The 24,844-nt window shown below is 40.6% G+C and overlaps 1 protein-coding gene across 3 annotated transcripts in view; it reads left to right on the plus strand.

Annotated features, from left to right (window-relative positions):
- LZTS3 (leucine zipper tumor suppressor family member 3) overlaps positions 1–24,184 on the plus strand; it is a 1,582,991-nt gene extending 1,558,807 nt beyond the window's left edge. For all 3 annotated transcript variants that reach the window (XM_044064093.1, XM_044064094.1, XM_044064095.1), the window contains one exon: positions 22,967–24,184. In XM_044064093.1, coding sequence (XP_043920028.1) covers positions 22,967–23,671 — 705 coding nt within the window. In that variant the 3' untranslated portion in view covers positions 23,672–24,184. The remainder of the gene's footprint in view (positions 1–22,966) is intronic.
- The last annotated feature ends 660 nt before the right edge of the window (positions 24,185–24,844 follow it).

The following is a 24,844-nucleotide window of genomic DNA, read 5'->3' on the forward strand; positions in this document are numbered from 1 at the left end:
CCGGGATGTAGGTGCTAGGGATGCTGTCCCATCTGTCATGAATGTAGGCGAGATAGGATCCCATTACATCTTTTAGTTATGTACTTACCATAACTTCGGATGTATGGGATCCATCTCGCCTACATTCATAAGTACCCACCCTCCTTCCCCCTTCCATTTGGATTTAGAGGAGCTGTAGTCACTTTTTTCTTGGTGTTCTTTCTTGAAGAACTTTAGTTGGTTATAGTGACTAATAGTGTTTGCTGTGTTTACATGGGTGTATGAAAGCGAACAAACAAGATCTGGGGAAGCAGATGTAGTGCATCCTGGGATAGGGAGTAGCCCAGCCAATGAGAGACTTCGTGCTAGTGTATAAGTTGCCGAGTCGGAGCCGATGGATCGGGTCCGAACCCATCTGTCATGAATGTAGGCGAGATGGATCCCATACATCCGAAGTTATGGTAAGTACATAACTAAAAGTTTCCCAGTAACAGCAGAATCACACCTTTCATGCTGGAAAGGAATCACCAATGCATTTTATGATTGTATCACTTTTCATGTAATGAGCACAGGGAATGAAAAAGATTAATAACATCTTCCTTTAAGTTTAGCTAGTGATATGAAACTAACCAGTGAATCCAGAAATCTTTTAATTCATTGAATAAACAGTAAACCTTTATGCTTAAACAATATAAAGTTTTTAATCGCATATCAGCAAAATATGAAAAGATGCAGTGAACAATTATTCTGTGTATCCTACTAAATTTGTTTCCTCAACTCAAGATATTTCCCTCCTGGAACTGTTACTATATATATATATATATATATATATATATATATATATATATATATATATATATATATATATATATATATATATATACCCTACTGCGGTAACGTTGTTGCCTCACAGTAAGACGCTGTCCGGTTCGATTCTCAGCTAGAGCGTCTTCTGCGTGGAGACATGTGTGAATGGGCATACCTTCGTTGAAGGTTGTGCGTCAGAGCTGGTAACACGGCACGTAAAAATCAACTACCAATCATTAGCGGACCGGAGTTCCGCTGTGGCGACCCCTAACTGGGAAAAGCGGAAAGACACAACAACATATATATATATATATATATATAAAGCACATGCATGTACATTGAATGTGAGCATTCATGAATACGTCTGTATCAATCTATACACATATCTTTGTATCTGTATGAGCTCCCTACTAACAATTGAAAGTCATGAGCTGACAACTTTTTCTAACCAGTATGTGCTGGAAAAACTGAGCGAAAACTGAGGAGTAGGATCTGTGAAAACATATATGCAGCTAGGGTTCTATATTACAAGACCGAAGCTTTACTTAATCGAGTAAGTAAAGCTTGAACTTGTAATATTGAAACCATAAATTGTCGAATGGCCGATTTAACCCAGGGAAACACTTCCCTTGGCCGTTCTGTGGAGTATGCCCATTTCTCCAATTTGGAGCGATCTTGGCGTTGGTATATTTAGGTGGAGGGTATACATCGGGGGGGTGAAGCCCCCCCCCCCACTTGATTTCGGATGTAAAGTTTTTTTTTTTGATTCGGCCAAGGGAAGTGCTTCCCTTGGTTGAATCGGCCATTCGACAATTTTAGCTGTCGATATTACAAGATTGAACTTTAGTTATTCGATTAACTAAAGCTTTGATGTTGTAATATAGATGCACAGCTAGGACCAATGATGAAAACACTGCTTTAAACAGACATGCTAGACCATGTGTCAGTTTTAACCATGTTTATTTTTTTATACTTGAAAGGTTCCTTTAATTTAATGGTGCAGGGATACGTAGGAGGCATTGTAGGAATATAATGACTGTACTGGCAGCTTCTCTTAAATGTTTCCCACTCCCAGGCCTGAACACCAAAACTAACAGTGTATTGCATCCAAGTTCATATAAAACGTAGCTGATTTTGCATTCTTGTATCAGTGTTTATTCTATTCAGAAACAGAAGAATGTATGAGTTTCTCATGTTATTTGCCCTACCTTTGGAACTGTCATTCTCTGCCTCATCTGCCCAGTTGTTGACACACTAAGTTTTCATGATTTGGAAAGTTTGTTTCATCCTGGTACCTACTGGCTTTTTGAAGAAATCGTTAAAGAAGCCCTTTAAGAAAAATATTCATTATTGTTTTAATTTTGATCCATATTTGACCACTATTTTCGTCTTTATCTCCACTTTAAAGCAATTTACTTTAGAATTATTTAGAGATGTCTGAGTATGAATAAGGGCCATGAAAGTAAAACATGTCACATACGATTGCTGAGTACACTGTTGGCAGTATACTTAACAATCATAGCTAACATCTGTTATAGGTCATCAGCCATAGAAAATCTCAATAAAACAACTTCTCATAAGTTAGAATCCACATATTATAAAACTGCTACATTTTATGTGCAACCTCTAAACAGCAATCATACCAGTGGTATACAGAGCAAACAAGGATGGACGTCATTCATCATTAGGAATATTTACATTCACCTTAACTTTTACCACAAAATACTGTACAACTGCAAATGCCCTTCATTTTCATCAGTAGTCCTAATGTACAAAATGGAGAGTCCTAAGATCAGCCAATTATAACCTACCATTAATTAAGAAAACAGTTTCCTCGATAGGCGACCAAGCTCCAGTCTACTTTTTAGCTACCATATGGATCTCTTTCCCATAAAACTTGAGTGCTACCTGCAATTTCTCAGCCTTCACAAATTCAGGAAAAATTCACCTGAATCATCATGGACCTAATAAACAAAGATACAGGGAACCTCCAAACTCTGGATCCCACACAGTTTGGTTTAGTGAAGGGTGGATCATGCCTCCTCAACCTGGTTAACGTCTTTGAGTCAGTCACCAGAGCTGTGGATGAGGGCAAGGTGATTCATACAGCCTATCTTGATCTGGCCAAGGCCTTTAATACCATTACCCACTCAGGAATCATAGAAAAACTCACTAAGGTAGGCATCAACCCCTATATCACTAGGTGGGTTGCAAATTGGCTCATAGATAGAACCCACAGTGTGAAAGTAGCTGACTCCGAGTCAGACTGTCGACCAGTCTGGAGTGGAGTCCCACACGGCTCGGTCCTGGGTCCTCTCCTGTTTGGTATCTACTTCTCTGAAGTCCAGGCCAACATGAAGAGACTCTGGCTGACAAAGTTCGCAGAAGATTGCAAGTTGAGAGCCATAATTAACTCCCCAAGTGATGTTGACATTCTACAGAAAGGCCTCACTAAGACCAGTGACTGGTGTCAGAACCATGGCCTTAAACTCAATGCCAGAAAATGTGTCATCATCACCTTTGGGAAAAACCCAGTTCCTGTGAATTACCACCTCAATGGTAGTCCACTGAAGACAGAAGGCATCATAAGAGATCTGGGAGCACAGGTTAACAGCAACCTCTCTTTTGACCACCACATTGCCGCTGTGGTCAGAAAGTCCTTCTATGTGGCACATCTCATTACTAAGGGTTTTGCATCCAGGAAGAAAGAGGTCGTTGTCTCCGTCTACTCTTTCCTCATTAGGCCAATCATTGAGTACAATGCCCTATTTGGCATGTACCTCACTAGACACCTACAACAACTGGAGAGGCCACAATTCACAAAGAGGATCTTAGGCCTTAAACACTTGTCCTATATGGACAGACTCAAAAAACTCCAACTATTCTCTATCTCATATCGCCCACTTAGAGGCAATCTCTGCTAGACTTACAAAGCCAAGTCTGACACAACTCTGTTAGAAATGCTACATCTAAAAAAATCCCAATCCCTCCACACTACATGCTCCAGAGATCTTAACCTCATTACCACAATCAACAGAACAAGCTGGAGGGACAGGTTCATAACCCAGAGACTGCCCATGCTATGGAATAGACTTCCCATACATGTCAAGGGGAGCACCTCACTGGCCCTCTTGAAGAGAAATCTTGATGAGTTGATGGGAAATAGAAAATTCACCCCGGGGATCACTCCAGTGGCACTGGGAACTTAGGTTGGGTGGCACTATGCCAGGGTAATCATATGGGCTAGGCTTGTAAAGGCTCCAGGGCCATTAGCCTAGTACACACCTATGAACCTATGACTATTTATTTTGTGCTAAATGTGATACCACTTAATATTCCTAACGCTAGTCAGCACCAGTATAATTACAACTTTTGTATGTTATCACCTTCCCCTGCCTTTCCATTCATTACAGTGTTATCTATACTCTGTATCTTTATACTCAATTTACTCATCCACCGTAACCTAAATGGTACAATTCTATATCATTTACTTTGTGCATATTTCACCTATTTGTTATTCCATAGGCATACCCTATTCTCTCTCTCTCTCTCTCCATATATATATATATATATATATATATATATATATATATATATATATATGTATTAGTTTTTAATATGTGCATACATTTTGTAGTTCTGTGTCTGAAGTGTAGCTAACTCCAAATTTCCTTTATGTTATGTCCCTTGATGTCATGCCACTAATCTGGGTTGCTGGCTCTTTCCATGTTTGTATTCTATATTTGCATTAATTTTGAATTTGTTCATAGCTTCAAATGTTTTTATCTATTTTTTTCTTTTTTTTTCTGCGTCCTCTTTGAAAATAGGCTGTACCTATGGGGATCACTTCAGTGGCTCAGTTGGACAGAGACACAGGGAACTAATCTAAGGGGGTGGCGAAAGCCAATACATTCCAGCTAGGCTTATAAATGCCATTGGGCAGATAGCTTAGTACCTACCTATGAACCTATTTATGGCTAACTTGGCAAACGAAATGTACATTGAATAAAAATGTTGAGGGAGGCCAGATGCGTGCCATAAAGGGATAACATTCTGACAAATGGTCCAGATGACCCATATTCAGTTAGTGGCAAGGGCACTAAGTGCCCAGCACTGGTTTGCACATCCTAGGGGCAAGGTGGAGGTATAAGCCCACTGCACTGATGATATATGTAGGAAAACACATGTATTAGCCAAAGCAATAGACCTAGTAAGCTTATTCTGCAAGCAGAGTACCTGTTTCCAGAAACTACATGAGTAATAGTGCACATAAACGTCCTGAGGGTAGGTATTACAAAGCTTGCAGTGTTGCCTCATGTAATGAGTTAGGCTGGTCTTCCTGACCTGCAAACTGCTCTGGCCTGTTCCCTACCACCCACATTGTACCGCTAATGGAGAAATGGAGCTAGTGAGCTTTGATCTGGGGGAATGAGTAGTCCGTAGATCTCTCACCCCCAAGAGGGTGCAGACACCACCTTTATCTTGTGTTGGGGTGCCATAAAGCCCCTTTGATAGGGGGTGCCTTTAAGCCCTCCTTCAACATTGTCATAATGATTAATATTACACATCCAGGTCATGTGGCCAACATTTACCGTTCTAGAGAATAAGTGAGTTCTAACACACACTCACTGAGCAAGCCTAAAGCTTTTAAAACAGAGGAGAAATATAGGCTTTCCCTCTTTCACTTTTGAGGCAAAGCACATTTCTAGATATACCAGCTCTGATTTTTTCCCTCCTTGATTGTATACTTCCCATATGCAGTCAAGCTTAGTCCGGTGTAGTTCTTGGAACATTAACTGCTAGAGCTCCCTTTTGCAGCATTCATTTCCATTCCACTATTGAGTGTAATGTACATTTTACCTGCCAGTAAAGACTTTAAAACATTGGTATCATCCATTCTCACTGCAAATTAATGTTAACAGTATTGTGGGCTTGGACATCACCTTAACGAAATCAGCATTTTTTCTTACACTCATTCCAACACTTGGTTAGAAGTGTACCATTAGGCAATGACTTCCTCTATCCCATAGCCCTGAACGAACAATTTTTACTAGGAGAACTTTAAGGAAATTGATCTTTTCTTTTTCATTACAGGTAAACGATAGTCGCACATAAGCCTTAAACATCACATTTGCAAACATGCCAATAGTTCTGCTTGCATTATGACTTCAGAAAAAAAATGCTGTCAGTTTGAGTTCTCATCAATTTAAGGGACCAGGATGGCATTGTCCATTTTGAGTACTTTTTTTCTTTTTGTAAACTTCTTTACTTGTTTTGTTTTCTCAAGCAGCTTTTTTTTTTAAATGGGGAAAGGGTTTTGCAGGTATTCTTTCTGTCTGATGCCTTTGCCTCTTATTGGTTCTATTATCCTTGCTCTGGAGACCCTTTGTCCTTGTGAAACTTCTCTAGATACTCTCAATGCTAACATAAGGTTTCCAGTGCCTGCTTAGGATACAAATATGCCTTCAGACTCTACATAGATCCTCACTTCCCTGACCTTGTAGATTGACTCATTTTTCTTGAGGATAGTTCCTTCTGCCAGTAGGACCTACATTTCAGGCAGCTTCTTTGGGTTATCTCTAGAGAGGTTCACTTGGTGATTCCATTATCTGTAAATATTTTTGGGGTTTAAACCTGTCCATTAACCCATGTATTTCTTCAGAAAATAAGCACAATCTCTCCCTTCCATTTGCTCATGAATAACTATGAACTAGATGTTTCCCTCTAGAATTGCTCCTCCAGCTCCACAATTTTCTGCAGCAAATACTATTGAGTTAGGAAGGTTTCTACCATTTTTCCCATAGCTAATTATCTGATGTTTGCAGACTCACAATAGCATCAGAGACAGAACCCCTTCCACCACTTGTAATTTGTATCATTTGCAGCCATATAGTCAAGCAGTGCACAACTTATCTTAAATATCTTGGCATGCCTATGGTCAGTTTTTGTTTTCAGTGCTACAGATTCATTATTATGCCCTTCACATACTTCCACAGTGGTTTTACATCATTCTTCCATTACCATCGATCTTTCTTCACACTATTTGGTCTAGATTTATCCTCACCTGTTTCTCAGATTTTTCCACTACTTCGGTTTACTAGATGACATCAGAGCTGACAGTAGACCCTTATTAGCACTAAGACAATTGTTACTGTCTTTTAAATTATTATTTAAAGTGAAGTAGCCTGGAGTGCTAGCTTTTGCACCGTATTCTTTCTCCTCCATATATGAAGTCCTCCAATATGGCAACATTTTTGTGTATGCAAATTTGGCATGACCAGTCTTCCACATGCTAAGGAAGACAATTTACTGATATCATATCCAACACTTTACTGCAATAAAATCCTCAAAAGCAGAATAATAGTCTTTTAGAAGCATTTCTTTAGCTGAGTCTCCATTTGTTATTCTCTGAAAGTTGTATAAAGAAGTTTCAAGTGGCACCGATATTATGGTCTTTATATATTGGTGTCAAGTGCAGATTTCCAAAGGTATTATATTAGCATTCTCCAGCATTCTGCATTGTTCTTAATCTCCATTAAGGCTGGATAAAAGACTACTGCTCACACTGGACTATGTTGCACTTGTCCAGAATATATCTTTACTAAGTTGTCACTGCAACAGAAAAAAAATCCTATATATTTCAGCATATAAAGTAACATTTTTTTACTACAACTTGGCATCAACCAAATTTCATGTACTGAGGTGAACATTTTGCTATCAAATTCAAAACCAAACTACAGTGAAATTCCCAAGTACAGAATGGCACTTTTAGATGCATCTTGCAGCAAAGTACATTGTTGTTATTTCTTGAACATTTTGCAACAATTTATCAAAGGAGGACTAATATTTAGTATTTTGTATATAGTAGCAAATGTAGGATTTCAGATGCTCTTAGTTATCATAGTCTGGCATGTTACACTACACAAGGACTTGGATTCATAGAGATACACTGCACTTCTGTACAATCATTGTGCAGCTAAATAACACTATGCAGAAACTGGAGACATTAAATATGTAAATGGAGACATGCAATCCTGTGTGCAGCTAGATACACTGCAGAGTAAATAAATGGACAGTAATGCAACTGTCCAGTATACTCATCCATGCAGTGAAACTATGCAAGTATCCCATCTATGCAGTGCAACCCATACCCAAAAGTAAAATACTTTATCCATAGAATTGTCCTGCAGCACTTTGTTTGAACTTGCAAGAACTTAAACACAAACTCATACACTGGTGCATGTCGAATAAGAAGCAATGCAGCTTTTAACAAGTCTATGTGTGTTAGTATGTCCCTTAGTAGGCTGGCATAACATGTGGAAAGCTATATATCCATACAGCACTTGCAGCTGTATAGAAGAGAAGGAAAGTGATGCATATGAAAGAAGGACAAAGAGGAGGGTTAAGCACTGTCGCCCAGAAGAATAACGTATAGGAGTGCGTGGGGGAGCAACATTTTTAGATAGGGCCCTATTTTTTATATGGAAAAGGAAATAGGGAATTGGTGAAAGGGAAAGAAGGTAGGAAAGAAGTGTTAGGTCAGTGTGCAGGGGCAGACAGACACATACACAGAGTAGCACAGACAAAGTAGTGGTGGACGTACATGGACTAAGATGAGGAGATGTGTCATAGATGGAGACAAACAGGGTAAACAAATGGTGATGGGTAGTGGGTGTGACACAAGAAGAATTACAGATAGAATTGGGAATAAGTAGCAATTTGTCATCCACTACTCTGTAACAGAGAGAGATGCTGTGAGGATCCATCACTATATGATAGCTCATGGTGGTTTTTTGTATAGGCCACACCCTCACCTGGTATTCTAACGGTAGGGGATAGACATGTGAGAGAATCAGCAATCTGCTGTTTGTCTGGGTCGTACACCTGCTCAGTACACTCTGCACTAGAGCCTCCATCACCTATTGCAACTGCAGCTGTAACACTCTGAAAATGCAGGTGAGTTACCTATTAGTGAGGGGCTAGGAGCTTTGTTCAGAAGTGCACTCCCAGCCTCTTGACCACATGCTTCTCAGCCACAGTGTCAGCAGTTATGGGCCATTATTGAGTTGCCTGCTGAGTAAATCCAGACCTACAGTGAGGAGATACAAAGGGAGATTTGCCATAAGTGAATGTATCTAACAGTGAACACAACAGATATTATGCATGCGCCACAAAATAGTTCAGTGCATATAATCCCAGAAGACATGCTGCAGAAACTCACATTACATTAAATGCCACAACCTCCTCCATCTAACATGCAAAATCAAAACAGTAAGAAACACATATTTCCAAAGCTAACCTTCACAAGTACTAGCAACAACAGTACCAAATTTTAACAGGATAACAAGGATGGGGCAATGTTGCCTAACTCCTCCTTCATCGTGATGATACCTGTACTGTTTATCTTGTCTTACTTATGGCAATGATGGTGACGAATCCTCATCCATGTCATACCAGGCTTCAACGTTTAAATGTTCCTTGTAGCATAATCTTCTTCTCCTTCACACATCATAGAGCCACTCTCTGGTGGGTATTACCAGAAGTTACTTTTCCTCTGAATCCACACTGAAAATGGTGTCATTTTTATGAGGAGAAAACAGCTGTCTGAGAATCATGCATATGATTTGATAACTGAATCACAAATTTCATAACACAGAGCTATGCAGTAGTAGGATATGTATACTCACACAAGTCACCAGCATGAACATTCAGCCCCAAGATGTCAAAGGAGGGGATGAGCAGGATGTTAGTCCCATAGCTGCAGATGTGTAACAGTAAAATAAAATGATTCATAGACATTAATGTGACTTGACCTAATTTGCCTACATGCCATGAAAACAGGCATAAAAACGCATTGTTTTATATGCTCATCTCTGATGTTCTTCGTCTTCCCTTGCTGCAGTCCTGACTATTGGGTATAGTCCGCGTCCCAGTCGGCCCGAATACCAGAGTATAAGGCTGACGTCGGTCATGGCGCCTTAGACTGACGTCAGTACGTCAGGGTACTAATGCGCATGACCGACGTCATTTCCTCAGTCTTTTTTGCCGCATGGTCCGATGCAGAAGCAATTTTGCGAGTGCAGGTTGGCGTTCTGAGATTTTCCGAAACCGGAGTTTCAGACCGAGTACAGAGTTGGCTAAGTAACCCGTTGAACATTTTGGTTTTTCTTGCCTCAGTATATTACGGATGTCAGAAAAAGTGAATAACTGTATTTCTTGTGGGAAGCAGATACCGCATAGGGATTATCATACATTGTGTATACCTTGTTTAGGGCCTGAACACGACGTTGTTGGTTGCCGCTCTTGTGCTAGATTTAATAAGCGCACTATTAAGAGGAGGCTTGATTGTGCTAGGTTAGTGTTTGGGAAGCGTTGCAATTATACTATGCCGCCGGATGCTCCGGCCTGCTTCATCTAAGAAGCGCAAGGACAAAACAGTGAAGTCTAGGGTGAGGAACCGCAGTCCCGGACGCCGGTCCTTTAGAAGGCTCAGGGGAGCCAGAGGTTTTGCCAGGAGTCTCTATGGAGTCTCAGGCAGATACTTTACTGTTACAGGATGTGCCCTCTCAGGAAGTAGGCCAGGCTGAGGGGCTTCTCAGGTAACTGTTCTTCCCTCTCTTCCCAAGGTAGTTAGGGCCTCTCCTTCTGTTTCCAGAGCTTCTTTTAGAGGAAGGCCAAGTTCAGCTTCTGTAGGGGCTTCTCCTAGCATTTCGGGCTCTGTGCCTAAGAAACATATGCTTAAAATGGCTGAAGATTTGATTACTCTGATTAGAGGTTCTATGCCCCACCTGATAAGAGGCCTAGGGTGGAACAGGAGTTTGATAGTTTTGAACAGTGTTCACAGGCTTCAGAGTCTTCTGTGGAAGACTTGCAAGAGTTTCCTGCTTATTCTGATTCTGATGTGGATGATTCCACTCCTTCAGCTTCTCCTCCTGAGGATTTTTCATTTTCAGAGACTCTTCACTCCATGAGGGAGCACTTTAAATGGGAAGGCCAGGATTACTCTGACTCCAGAAAAAGGCTTAGGGAATTCTTGTTTTTGCCTCAGCATAGGCCCTTAGCTATTCCTCCTGTGTTGAATGTGGTGGAGGATGTTTTGCTGAGGCTTCACTGAACCCTGATTCCTTGCCTCCTGCTCCTGTTAAGCCTGCTAGCTATTATAGCTTGCGGCAAGCTCATAAGTATTTGTTTAAGAGTCCCAGGGCGGACCCAGAAACTGTTTCTCAGGGGCCTAAAGGTGTTAAAGCTTCTGTTGTTAAAAATCCTGTACCCTCTGATAAAGAGGCAAGGGCTTTGGATAGGTGGGGTAAGAAAGTATATACTTCTTCCACTCTAGCCATGAGGGCGTTGAATTGTCAATTTCATATGCTGAAATATCAGAATTATCTCCTTTCACAATTGAAATCTAAGGTGGAGGCTTTGGCGGAAGGTATTGAGTGTAAAGAATTGCTGGATTTGGTTCATGTGTCTGAACAAGTGGGTAAGCATTCTTTGCAGTGTGGTTTTGATGCTGTTCAGGCCTCCTCGAGGGTGGCTGCTACTAGTTCTGTTCTTCGCAGACATGCATGGTTGAAGGATCAGAATTTAGCTGAGCATGTTAAGACCAGGATTTTGGATGCTCCTTTACAGTCTGATGTGTTGTTTGGACCGCCTGTGGAAGCAGTTTTAAAGAAAATGGAGGACAAAGCTAAGTCTATGCAGACTGTTAAAGATTTTGCAGGTGCAGCCTCCAGTTTAGTAGAAATTGGCCTGCTAAGGGGTGGACATATCCTGCTTATGGTTCCCAGTCTAGGGGTAGATCTAGGCGTGGTAGGGCAGGGCTCAGGGTTCGTTTAGGCCTAGATCAGACAGTTCACCTGCTCAGAATTCTGGTGAGGGCAGGGGTCAGTCCTTTCGTAAGCAGAACCAATGACCTGCCCTTTCAGCTGCCAGTGGACTCTCGTCTGGCAGCTCCTTTGGGAGGAAGATTGTCTCTTTTCAAAGAAAATTGGGATTTAATCACTCAAGACAGATGGGTGCTGGATATCATTCATCACGGGTACAGATTTTATTTCCACACAATGCCCCTTTCAAAGGCATGCCAGATGTTCCTCCTCCACAAAGAAAAGAGGCTCTCAAGCAAGTTTCTCAGTTACTCCAGATAGGGGCTATTCAGCCAGTCCCTGTGTCAGAAAGGGGCTTGGATTTTATTCTCGCCTGTTCCTAGTACCAAAGAAGGGGAACACGTGGAGACCAATTTTGGATTTATCTCTCCTCAACACTTATCTGGACATTCCCAAGTTCAAGATGTTGACGTTACAGCAACTGTTACCTCTGCTGGGCAAGGATCACTGGATGGTAACTTTGGATCTCAAGGAAGCTTACCTTCATGTGCCCATAAGGCTAAGTTGCAGAAAGTATCTGCGGTTTCGAACTGGAGATTTTCATTATCAGTTCTCTGCATTGCCCTTTGGCTTATCTACTGCGCCCAGAGTATTCACAAAGGTTCTGGCTCCAGTGATAGCTTACTTCAGGCTTCAAGGCATTCAAATTTATCCTTACTTGGACGACTGCCTGATTCTGGCTCAAGAAAAGAACACCTTCTACAGCATCTGGAATATGTCATAGCAGTGCTAAGATGCCTAGGGTATTCTGTGAACGAAATAAAGTCCAGTCTAGTACCCTCTCAAGACATGTGCTTTCTGGGTGTGAGACTGAATACAGCAGCCCAGATGGCCTTTTAACCCCGGACAAACAACAGAGTCTGTCACTTTACTTCCATCAACTATCTCATCAGTCCGTGCTGACTGCAAGGACAGTCCTTCAAGCATTAGGGTTCATGGCATCTTGTATTCTGGTGCTTCCCAATGCCAAACTGCATATGAGGAAGCTGCAATGGTATCTCAAAATGTATGGACACAGCACTGCCAAGATTTGGACACTGTCATTCAAATAATACCTTGCCTTCAAAAGGAATTCTTGTGGTGGGCTCAGGAATGTCACCTAAACAAGGGACTCTCTGTGACCCGGCCAGAGGCGAGTCAGATTTTAACGACAGATGCCTCGGACACTGCTTGGGGAGCTCATCTAAATGGAAAGTGGATACAAGACAAGTGGCCTGCCAGACTACAGCATCTACATATCAACATGAAGGAGATGTTAGCAGTCCAGTTTGCATTGATGGCGTTCAAGGAGTTACTTCTTCCAGGGCAGGTGTTGATTCTGACAGACAACACAACTGTCATGTGGTACATCAACAAGCAAGGGGAACACATTCTTATCCTCTATGCAGGCAAGCAATGATTTTATGGGAGACTGCGTTAAGCCTGCAACTGACTCTTCAGGCAAGGTTTCTGCCAGGAGCACAGAACTCCCTAGCAGATGTATTAAGCAGACAAATCATGGATCCCCACGAGTGGAAACTGGATCTTCATGTATTTCAGAAATTGACAGTGTCATGGGGAACTCCAGACATAGATCTGTTCGCTTCTCCACTAAACCACCAGCTGCCAAAGTATTGCACAAAGGGGTTTCATCACACAGCTTGGAAAGTGGATGCTCTGTCTTTCAGTTGGAAAAACCTTCATGTCTATGCTTTTCCACCTCTACCTCTTCTTCCAAAGGTATTACTAAAGGTCAGACAGGACAGGCCAAGGATGATTTTGATAGCTCCAGATTGGCCTCGGCAACACTGGTACCCACTTCTAAGGAGTCTTGTAAAGAAGCCTCCATGGCCTTTACCTCTGATTCCTCATTTGTTATCTCAGAAGGACGGTCATCTGCTCAATGTCAAGCTTCAATCTCTCCATCTCACAGCTTGGCATATTCTGTGTTGAAACATGGAAGGTCTCAGCTTCCTCAACAAGTTTTAAATGTGATTATGGAAGCTAGAAGGCCTAGTACTAGGAGAGTGTACGCAGAAAAATGGAAGAGATTTTTATTTTGGTGTACAGCAAAGAATTTGGAGATTTCAGAGCCTAATTTGAGTGTGGCTCTTCAATATCTTACTGAGTTATTGGACAAGGGTTTGTCTTTCTCTTCCATAAAGATTCATGCTGCAGCAATTTCAGCTCACTATGATTGTGACCCACCTTTGTTTTCGCATCCTTTGTTCAAGCAGTTTCTTAGAGGCCCAAAGAATATAAGACCCCCACGTAGAGCTCCTACTCCTGCTTGGGATCTCAATTTTGTGTTGGAAAAACTTACTCTACAACCTTTTGAGCCGGCAGCTACTGCTGAATTGAAATATTTGTCATGGAAGACGGCTTTTCTGTTGGCTATTACTTCTGCAAGAAGGGTGTCTGAGTTGCAGGCCCTTATGGCAGTAGAGCCCTTTTTGATTTTCCATAAGGACAGGGTATCATTACGTACTAATCCTTCCTTTATGCCTAAGGTGGTTTCTAGTGTGGCTTTAAACCAAACTATTCATTTGCCTACGTTTTTGCAGATCCTCAAAATAAAGGGGAAAAGATTTTGCACACTTTAGATGTACACAGGCAATTGCGTTATTATTTGAGCAGGACTAAAGATTTTAGGCAGTCTCAGCAGTTACTTGTTTCTTTTGCTTTAAGTTCACAGGGCAAACCTGTGTCAAAACAGACTATTTCTAGGTGGATTGGCTTTTGCATTGCATTTTGTTATTCCCATCATGGCAAAGAGGTTCCAGCTGGGATTAGGCCTCATTCCACTAGGGCTACTGCCACTTCAACAGCATTTCTAAGGGGTGGCAACTAAGGATATTCTGGAAGCAGCTACTTGGAGTTCAGTGCATACTTTCTCTAGGCATTATCACCTGCCTATATACTCTAAGTCTAGAGCTGGTTTTGCCACAGCTGTTTTACAAGGCATGTTGTCAGCTCCTGCTACTTTATAATTTGCCAGCCTCCCTTACCTCTGCTTTGGGATTCTACCCAATAGTCAGGACTGCAGCAAGGGAAGGCGAAGAACATAGTACAGTTTTGTACCTACCATAAATGTAGATGTTCGAGGATTCCCTTGCTGCAGTCCAATTTACCCTCCCTCCTTCCGCTCTGTGTTTCAGGGTGGTTGTGTAGGTGCCTTTTCATGCTTATATTTTTTGTATATATATTCCTGTATATATTGTACATGTTTATTGGTGCAGGTTGTTTTTGGGACTTGTCTTTTTGGGTCTTCTGACATCTGGGGCAAGAAAAGACTGAGGAAATGACGTCGGTCATGCGCATTAGTACCCTGACGTACTGACGTCAGTCTAAGGCGCCATGACCGACGTCAGCCTTATACTCTGGTATTCGGGCCGACTGGGACGCGGACTATACCCAATAGTCAGGACTGCAGCAAGGGAATCCTCGAACATCTACATTTATGGTAGGTACAAAACTGTACTTTTTGTATACTAGGCTGCGTGAAGTTGGTAAGCTGAGCTATATTGAATGTCTTGCCACTAGTATAAGGAGGCATGGCAGCAATTCCTGGACTGCATTCCATGTGGTTGCAATTAGATCAACAAGGAGTCTCTAGAAAGCGTGGTAGCTTTTGATGAAAACAGATACCTGACCATCCAGTACTACGTTCATGGTTTGGTGTTTTGTAGTTGAAAGGAAAAACTGCTCTTGAGGGAAATCAGGTAACTAACTGTCCAGAAGCTCCTTTTTGGCTTAGTGGCAATGACAATCATATGGAATTCAAGGGGGTCCTGCATTCAGTCCCCAGACCTCCGAGTTTTCCTTTCTTGGTTGCTCATGTCAGAAGTACAAATGATTGTCATACACTACACATACCTGTTAGTCATAACAGAGACCCTGTGAATAGTGATTCTGTACCTGTGTGTGGCAAGTACATGTTGTATGTACATTCCAATAGCTGAACCTTTTACCCCTTCCCATCTACAGCTCTCTCTAACATGTTCAAAGGTGTCTGTATGCCCATAGAAGGAGTTGGTATATCATGGGGCTGTAAAGTTTTAGCTCTGCTGAAAACTGTGTCCTTCTTCAGATACTTAGTATACATGGGCCATACCTACTGGGCAGAAGGTATGCTGACCAGTCTTCATGGGACCAGGTTTGGTAAACAAAATAAATGATATGAGGGCCACAGTCACACATTTCAGAAGAGTTGCAATCATATTACATGCTTCTCCATGCCAAGGTAAAGACACATTCCATTACAGATGAGAGGTCAGCCTCACTGATGGAACCACCTGGAAGCAGTAGCCTGACAGAGCCATAGGAGTTTTTGGAATGCCTATAGATGGAAAGTGGTTCTGGGATCATCCCCTGGAGAAGTGGACACTGATTGATGATGCACAAAGTAAGTATCACATTCAGCAGATTTCTGTACAGCAGTACTGCATATTGAGTCTATAGGCTGACATTGGCTGTGTTTCATTATGGGAACATCCAGTATCTATGGTACAGCTTGTTTGGGTATCCTTTGTATGCATGTGACAGGAGCAAGGATATTAGCACAGATGCTCATGCTATCTGTGGTGTTTCTTTTGCTGTCTGTTCACAGGACAGGTCACTGGTATGGTGACACCTTAAAGGCTGGGGAAGGACAATAGGCTGTTATTGGGAACTATGCAGGGGATGGTGATGATGACAATGAGACACTGGTACCTGAATTACAGTCTGACAACACAGTGTCACTGTCTGTCTCCATTCTACTATTCTAACTGAATATCCACCAACAGTACAGATTAAAGGTGAAGCCTCACCCACCAATGAAACTGCGACTGCACAGACTGAGCAGTCACCATCCCCTCTGGGGGGTCCCATGTGGCTCCATCCACCAGCAACAATCCTCATATAACTGCAGCAGCAGCAGAGAATACCCACCATTTTGTAGCTTCATGGGGGTAAACCTTTCCATCACGTGCCCCTGATATGTGGGTGTCACTTGCAATCAATCAGTAGATGTGCAGTTGCATCATTGAAGCATAGTATGCTGCAGCTCTGGCCAACATAGAGTTGATTGCTGTGTTACATGGCTTGCATGATAACATGGAGTCCAGGGACACATTCATCATTGTTCTATGAGTCTATGGTGGCAAACACACATACCACTTCCATCTCCACCCCCATGCACAGGATCATCTAACCACACTGACATTGTTGTCCAAAGTTAGGGTAAGGTATGTGCCAGGGGATGCCATGTAGTGTGGTAATTGTACAGTACACATTCCTCACCAGTGCCTGATTGTACATCTCTCTACCACTCCCTGTCATGAACATCCATAATAACCTCCAATAGCAGGAGACATCACAAGAGGACATTATCCAAGTCGCAGTCCCATAGTCACACATTGTTCCTGACCCCCAAGTCCAATGCCACAAGCCAATACAGTGGCCTCCGCTCACACTGACATAGTGGTACCCCAACCCCATTTCAGGAGAAAATTCTTAAACTACTCAGCATTCCTATCACCTTGAGACTCCTGTTTCTGCCTCTGGCCATGGTCACATAGTAGTTCACCCTCCCTCCAAGAATATTATCTTTTGCACAGGATACCCATCACCTCAAAATCCACATATGTGCCTCCTATTATATGTGTGTATGTGTATAGACAAGCATATGTCATTGTGGCCCCGGTGACCTGTGCACATGATGACAACTATGATTTCCTATATCCTCTTTTCTGTGTGGTAAATGTAAAAATCTCAGCTGTACGGTGTGGCTCAGTTTTGCACTGACCAGCATAACTTGATACTAGCACTACTAGCATCATGTTTGTTCCGAGTGAAAATGCACTGTAACTGTGTGTCTGTTAGGATCCATAAGGCTGGACTAGACATTGCTGCTTCCCCTGTACTGCCCTGTTTTGCATCTGTCATTTTTTGGCGGTGGTAATATAGTTGTTCTACCACACTCTTACTAGACAAAGGCAATGTGCCTTCCCTGCTCCCTGTGTGTGTCTGCTCCTTTCCAGCATATCATGATGCATACAACATGCTCCCAACATAAAATACACATCTGTACTGCTAAAGCTGATAAATATATTAGCCATGCTCCTGCTGAAGAATAATTTATTCTTTAGCACTCTGGTATGAAGCCTTCTAGAACAAAGACTAAACTGTCCAGTTACTAACTCATGTATATTAAGCAGTCACCTGTACTTAGTGACATCATTAACCTTTAAAAGACAACGTGCATAATTTTCTAACTATATAAAAATATCACCTCTCTGTTCCAATAAATATTATACCTGAAACAGTGTTATATTCTAATAGCTTTTCAAAGCCCTTATTTCACAAAGTCATTAATAAAATCAAACAGAACAAAAAATTATATCACAGAATGAAGTACATATGAATGCCTCAGTGCAGACATGTTGGTTATGATCCCATACGCATCACACACTGCCTGGCAGTTCATAGAAAACTAGCTCTTCCTGTTTACAACTGCTTGTGACTGTGGGTGAGCTGGGGCCTTCATTTCCACATGTGTGTAATCTATGGCACCCAGTTGTTGTTGTTGTTGTTGTGTCTTTCGGCTTTTTCCCAGTTAGGGGTCACCACAGCAGAACTCCAGTTCGCTAATGATTGGCAGTAGATTTTTACGTACCAAGAAGCCAGCCCTGGTGCACAACCTTCAACGAAGGTAGGCCCATTCACGCATGTCTCCTCAAAGAAGACGCTCTAGCTGCAACTCGAACAGGACAAAGTCGTACTGTGAGGCGACAATACTACCGCAGCACCACCGAGAAATGTGCAATGCCATGGAAGGCATTGGTGGTGTTAACCTTCTCTCGCTGTCTCTCTTGTGAAATGAAAGGAATTTATGTATGCTTGTCATATGTAGAAGCATTATATTGGGGAACCTGTTGAGTATTCCAACAGATGGAAAAGTACTCTGTGTCCCTAGCTGAAAGATCACTTTAGAACAGGAATAGCTGTACATAGCTTGGTATCTCTAGGTATAGGAAGGCCATGCATTCCTACTGATTCTGTGTATGGGTGACACATGTCAACTCAGGTCCATACAAATCCAAGCTACTAAAAAGTGATCAGTGATCTCTGCATCAGTGAAATTATGCAATGACCCACTGATGGTAGCATTTCTATTGATGATGGATACTTCTTCCCATGAAACAGAGGGAGTCAGCAGCATTAAGAACTACAGTATGCACAGGCACAATTGCTGCTGCAGCACCAAAATCTTTGACATGCTTTGCAATTTTATAATTAGGCAGACACTGGTGCACAATTTAATGCAAATGTGGCTATGAGTCATGGCTATTTTCACCTACAAAACAATTGTGTATCATTAGGACCTCATTTCCCTACCTTGTTTCATTGCACATCATTATCATTTGTACATCTTCTGTCGCACACTTTGGCACACTGCACTGGAGGGAAACGTGGCTGTGACTAGCTAGTAGCTTTTATCAGACTATGCATGGTCCATTCTAGCACAAATGCATACTAACCAACTTGTGTATGAAATCCTGTCAACATTTTAAGAAAGGTTAGGTCTGTATGTATGCATGTAAGAGTCCCTATCAGTTGATCAAGTTTTCAGAAACTCGAAATTCATATGGCCAAGACCATATGATCAAGTTTTTGAAAATCCAAAGCTTTTGAATGGAGATCGTGGTACACTTCAGAATGAGAAATATACCCATTTTTTTTTCTTCTTCATATTTGAGTTTTTGGAAACTTGACCAAATTATGAATTTCGAGTTTCTGAAAACTTGATCATCTGACATAGACCCATATGTAGATATATATATATATATATATATATATATATATATATATGATTATGCCATGAAAGGTAGAAAAAAATAGAATAACTGAATAACCAAAAATAAAACTAACAAATATCAAACCACTACCAGTAAGGCAAATGGGTGCATGGATAAGTAAACTATATTCCTTATTTATTTTGTTAGACCTCGTAAAAGTTGTTTCTAAATTAGGAAGGTTGCGAGAGGATTTAGGACTCCTTTGTCCAGGTGGAATGGAATTGTATTGAAGATGTCTTTGCCAGCTTCCGAGGAAGTATTTACTTATCTGTGGACCCGTTTGCTTTATTGGTGGCAGTTTGGTATATTTTACTTGTGTTTTTGGTTCTTCACTTATTTGTGGTCATGATGTCCTCGCCTTGTGCAACCTTCCAAATTTAGATACAACTCTTACAGGGTCTAACAATAATAAATAAAGAATACATTTTACTTATCCATGGTCTTGTTTGCTTTATTGATAGTGAAAAAAAAGAGAATCACAAATGGCAGAACAAGAAGGGAGAATCAAAACACCGAATGACTCGCAAGAGTGAATCGCAAAACATTGAATAATTGTCTCTCATGAAAATAACCCTGTATCAGTAAACCCGGCTACAAAAAGAGATCAAGTGTCATCTTGCTAGCGATACTATTTAGAAACATAATGTGTAGGGGTGAAGGTAGCATTATGATTAGGGGTAACACACATGAGTAAGGTGGGCAGGGGGGCTTCTCAAAAGGACACAGAATACATGACACAAAACATGCACAACACTGAATATATTCCCTTACTCTAACCTATGAACATACTCACACCAACTGTTATACCACTGTCTTACACATCTTCCCAACCACCACTTTTTCATTCAACATTAGTTTTCCTACACACTGCTGCTTAGCTACACTATTTAAAACTAAATTCACCAATTTCTGATTCACACACATAAGCATTTACTCATTTGTACAGTTTCTCTGTTTTGCACCCAGAAAAAAACTTTTTTTACCAAATATGTATACCACATTTTGAATTGCAGTTTAATTTTTAAGCCTAGTCATGCATCTGAAATCTCTGACAAGTTCTGGTAACCTAGATAAGTGTAAGCAAAGGCTTGGGAGATTAATCATTTAGAGGCTGCCTGTGTCCATTAGGGATGTAGATGCCAAACAGGGATGAATTTCCTGATCCCCATCCAGTTGTCTGTTACTCTTGAATTAGGTTAGGAATGAACCCTGCTTCACATGGATGAGGAGTCTGTTACAGAGAAGGGGTATTCTCTGGGATACATACCTGTCACTCCAGAAGTTCCTATTTATATCACAGGCAATATTTAATGCCTTTAAACTGGTAATTTTGGTACTGTTAATTTTGCAGATATGCAGAAAGTCCATTAAAGTGGGATCTGACAATGTCTTGTGCGCCAGGCATAGATCTCCCTCAAAAGCCTGTAGGAGACAGAATACAGGGATAGGGCCTTGAAGCGGTCAACAGAAGTAATCAAAAGCAGTCCATAGCTTGGAGATGGTCTTACAGAAAATGGTCAGTAATAAAGGGATTAAATAAAATATAAACTAGATAAATTAGTCTCTTTTACATGTAACTGCACTTCACTATTTTGAAACAACATTGCTATTATTCCAAATAGTTTACTTATTTGCATATGAAAGACAATAAAATGTACACTTTTAAACTCAAAAATGTGATTATTTTTCACACTGATGAACACCACACTGTAAATTACAAATAAAACTTTAAAAACATGCAGATGTAAAGAAAAAGGAAAAAAGCTGCTGTGCATGCAGCATTGGCAGGTAGTAGGTAATTCATATTTACCACTAGAGATTATTTGAGCTGTACCCTTGTGACTAAGTAAAACCACGCAGCATGAACAAATCCTCAATTACTCGTATCTCACAAGGCTTTTTAGTAAAAGATACAGTTATGTATGAATCCTGAATATAACAGGTAGTGTTCAGAAAGAATCTCTCATTGTGTAGCACAGGGCTCTGCTAAACATTAGTAGTGTGATACGGGTAATAATACCTAGGCCAGTACAAACAGATGTATTAGTTTCCAACCCCTCTCCAAGGAGCAGTAGATTATAATGCTAAATCACACACTCTACATGTGTTCTACTAATCTGTAGGCAGGGGATAATTGTAGTTTGGCAGTGCAGTTGTGATTCATAAAAAGACATAATTATACAGGTCATTAGCATACTCTGCATTGCTGTGGCATTATACAGCTTGCATAATGTCAAGCGACACTTTTGTACGTTACTCAAAGTAGTGTGTAGATGGAGGTGCTGAAAAGGCCCCAGTGCTTAATGGGATCCCATTCTACAAAGTAAGGTATCACCAAAGGCACTAAATATTCTCTTTCTAGTAGATTAACCACTTTACCATGTTGTGTACTTCAGAATCATGACACATGGCATGTCTTACCATAACACAACTGCTCTGTTTTGTGTATACACTGTTTCAGCACAGCTAGCTACCAAAAAACTGGCAGCTGCTACAGTTTGTGACACACATGGAGGACTACAGAGCTACAGTTCTGACCACAAATGCAACATCAACATGTACTATAAACTAATCAGGATGTGACAGTCATACCCCTGACACTTTGTGCCAGTGGCCGCTGCCCTTTTCATCCCGCCCTAGCTACACCTCTAATGCTTGTTGTCATTCTGCTGTGCAGTAGTGTGGCACTTCATGGTTCACACACTAAGGTTCAAGTCCCTTTTGCCTTACTGCACTATGCTATGGCACTAGGAATGCATTTTCTGTAAATGTCAGGGTTGTAATGCTGTCCGCAGTACAGTGTAAAGCAAAGAGGCAAAATGTGCTTATACCTTGCTATGCAGCTTATAAAATAGTTATGAATACAGGCCATTATCACTGTTTTCAAATATACTAATACACTAATATAAAAGAGATGCAATGTACTATTTCATATCAGTTATCTTGACACATCAGTCGAGCAAACAGCTGGTATAAGGACTATTCTCTGTCACTGTTTGTTATTTAAGCTGAAATGTATGTTAAATTTATTTCTAGTAATAGTGATAATATATGTCCAGGATTATGTTAATAATGTTCATGAAATCCAATATGTGGTAGGCAGTGTAAGAATACCTCAGGCAAAGGTGTACTCCAGGGGCTGGGTATCATGAACACTGAGGTTTATTAACAAGGACAGTAATGCAACCCCTAGTCAAACATTATTCTTTAAGTACGCTATTTAAAATTACACTGTATTTTTGACTCTGCTGTACAGCTTCATGAACAGAACATATCTTGAATTGTGAGAATAACCCTTTCTGAAAGATCTAGCAAACTGTCAATTACAAGCTGATGCTGTCCTGATTATTCAGAATAGACCCAGGAATACAATATGAATATATACATTACAAATATATATTAAGCATATTCTGAGATATGACCACCTGGCTGGTACAGATTACTGATTAAGGGTTTTTTTTTTTTATTATGTTTCAGGTCTGTCAAAAGGCAGGAGAAATCTCATTACTCAAGCAACAACTGAAGGACTCCCAGGCAGAAGTAGTGCAGAAACTGAATGAGATTGTTGGGCTTCGGGCACAGCTTAAGGAAACCAAGGCTATTTTGAGGGATAAAGAAGAGCAAATCATTAATCTCAAGGACTCCTATAGCACCAGGAGTGTAGATTTAGAGATCTGTGACAATGAACTTCAAAGAAAAATGAATGAAGTTCAACTTCTTAGGGAAAAGCTAAGCCAGTATGAACTTGAAGTATCTGGCCTGAAGCAGGCTTTGGCCAACACAGGACGTGACCAGTTCAGTACAGAAGTTGCAGGCAAACTAAAAGACACCTTGGCCTATGAGAGTGATGAGGCTAAAATGAAAAGGCAGAATGACGAAGCAATGAACTGTTTCAAGAAAGAAATCGACAGGCTGCAGAATGAACTGCTCTTGGAGCGACAGCAGCAAGAACAGCAAGTTAGGAACTTTGAAGAGGAGCGACAGACATGGCAGGAGGAGAAAGATCAAGTCATAAAGTACCAAAAGCAGCTGCAGCTGAACTATGTTGAGATGTACCAGAAAAACCAAGTCCTTGAACATAAAGTGAATGAACTAACAGCCAAGCTGACACCACCACACGTTGAGGAAAAGAAACAGTGGTCATCATCAAGGCTAGAGCGAATAGAATCCACGGAAATCTAGCCAAGGCAAAAACAGAACTTATTGTAAAGTAATGATAAACTATTACTGTGCATGTACTGCCGACTTCAGCCAGTGATTCTCTTAATATTAACAATTTTTTAATGTGTGTCTGTCTGTCTGTATATCTGTGCATACATTGTTGGTATATCTGTGTGTATGTGTGAATGTGTGTGTAATATTCAAAGTCATGCAAAACAAAGACAATTGTGTGTATTTCTGTTCTCATTATTCATTACCATGCCACACAGGTCAGTTTATAACTTAATTATTTTGTATGAAGCAAGGTGTTTTTATACATAAGAACATATTAATTAACATTAAAGCATATTGTTAGAACATAAAGATTTGCTTTAAATGCTACTAATTTGCTTTAATCGGCCATTGCTTTTTATGAATCATAGGACATGGCTGACTAGTGGACTGAAGGTCTAGACAGGGGAATCGACCCAGAAAACGGCTTTAAGCAACAATCAGCTTTAGATCTAGTCATGTTGCACTCAAAATAAATCTCTCTCTCTCTCTCTCTGTATATATATATATATATATATATATATATATATATATATATATATATATATAAAGTTATATATATTTTTTTTTCATTTCTTTGTCTGCCAGAAGCAAAACAATAATTTGAAATGAGGAACATGAAGATGTAAGAAAACATCAGTTATGTTAAACTAATGTAGTTACTCTTGTTCTAAAGTAAAATAGTATTTATTTTACAGAAACATACACATTTCCAGTATAAAATAAATATACACACCTGGCACATTAGTTTCAGAGGAATAGCACTTTTCGAATTCAATGCTTTGCAATGAAGAACGTTAAATTTTATGTATGTGAATGTATTGCACTGTGTCTTGGAGAACTGCAACAAAACTGTTGCATAATGCCAACTATGTTTAACCTATAAGGGTAGTGTAATAGTTTGCATATATTTTGATATGCTAAGATGGAAGAAAATATTATGATATTCATATAAGTATCAGGTTCTACCCACCCACCCCTTCCATAAGGTCATGTCTCAGATTTCTACATATATTGTACTGACTGTTTTCCTTATCAGCATGCATTATCAAAGAAACTGCATTTCTGTCATACTTAGGTGGTAACTTGTGACACTTTTATGCTCCAAATGGTCTCATGTGTAATGTTTTACACTACTACATG

The sequence above is a fragment of the Protopterus annectens genome, chromosome 2.part2 (assembly GCF_019279795.1).
Source record: "Protopterus annectens isolate FY-2018-M chromosome 2.part2, PAN1.0, whole genome shotgun sequence".
In the NCBI taxonomy this organism is placed as follows: domain Eukaryota; kingdom Metazoa; phylum Chordata; order Ceratodontiformes; family Protopteridae; genus Protopterus; species Protopterus annectens.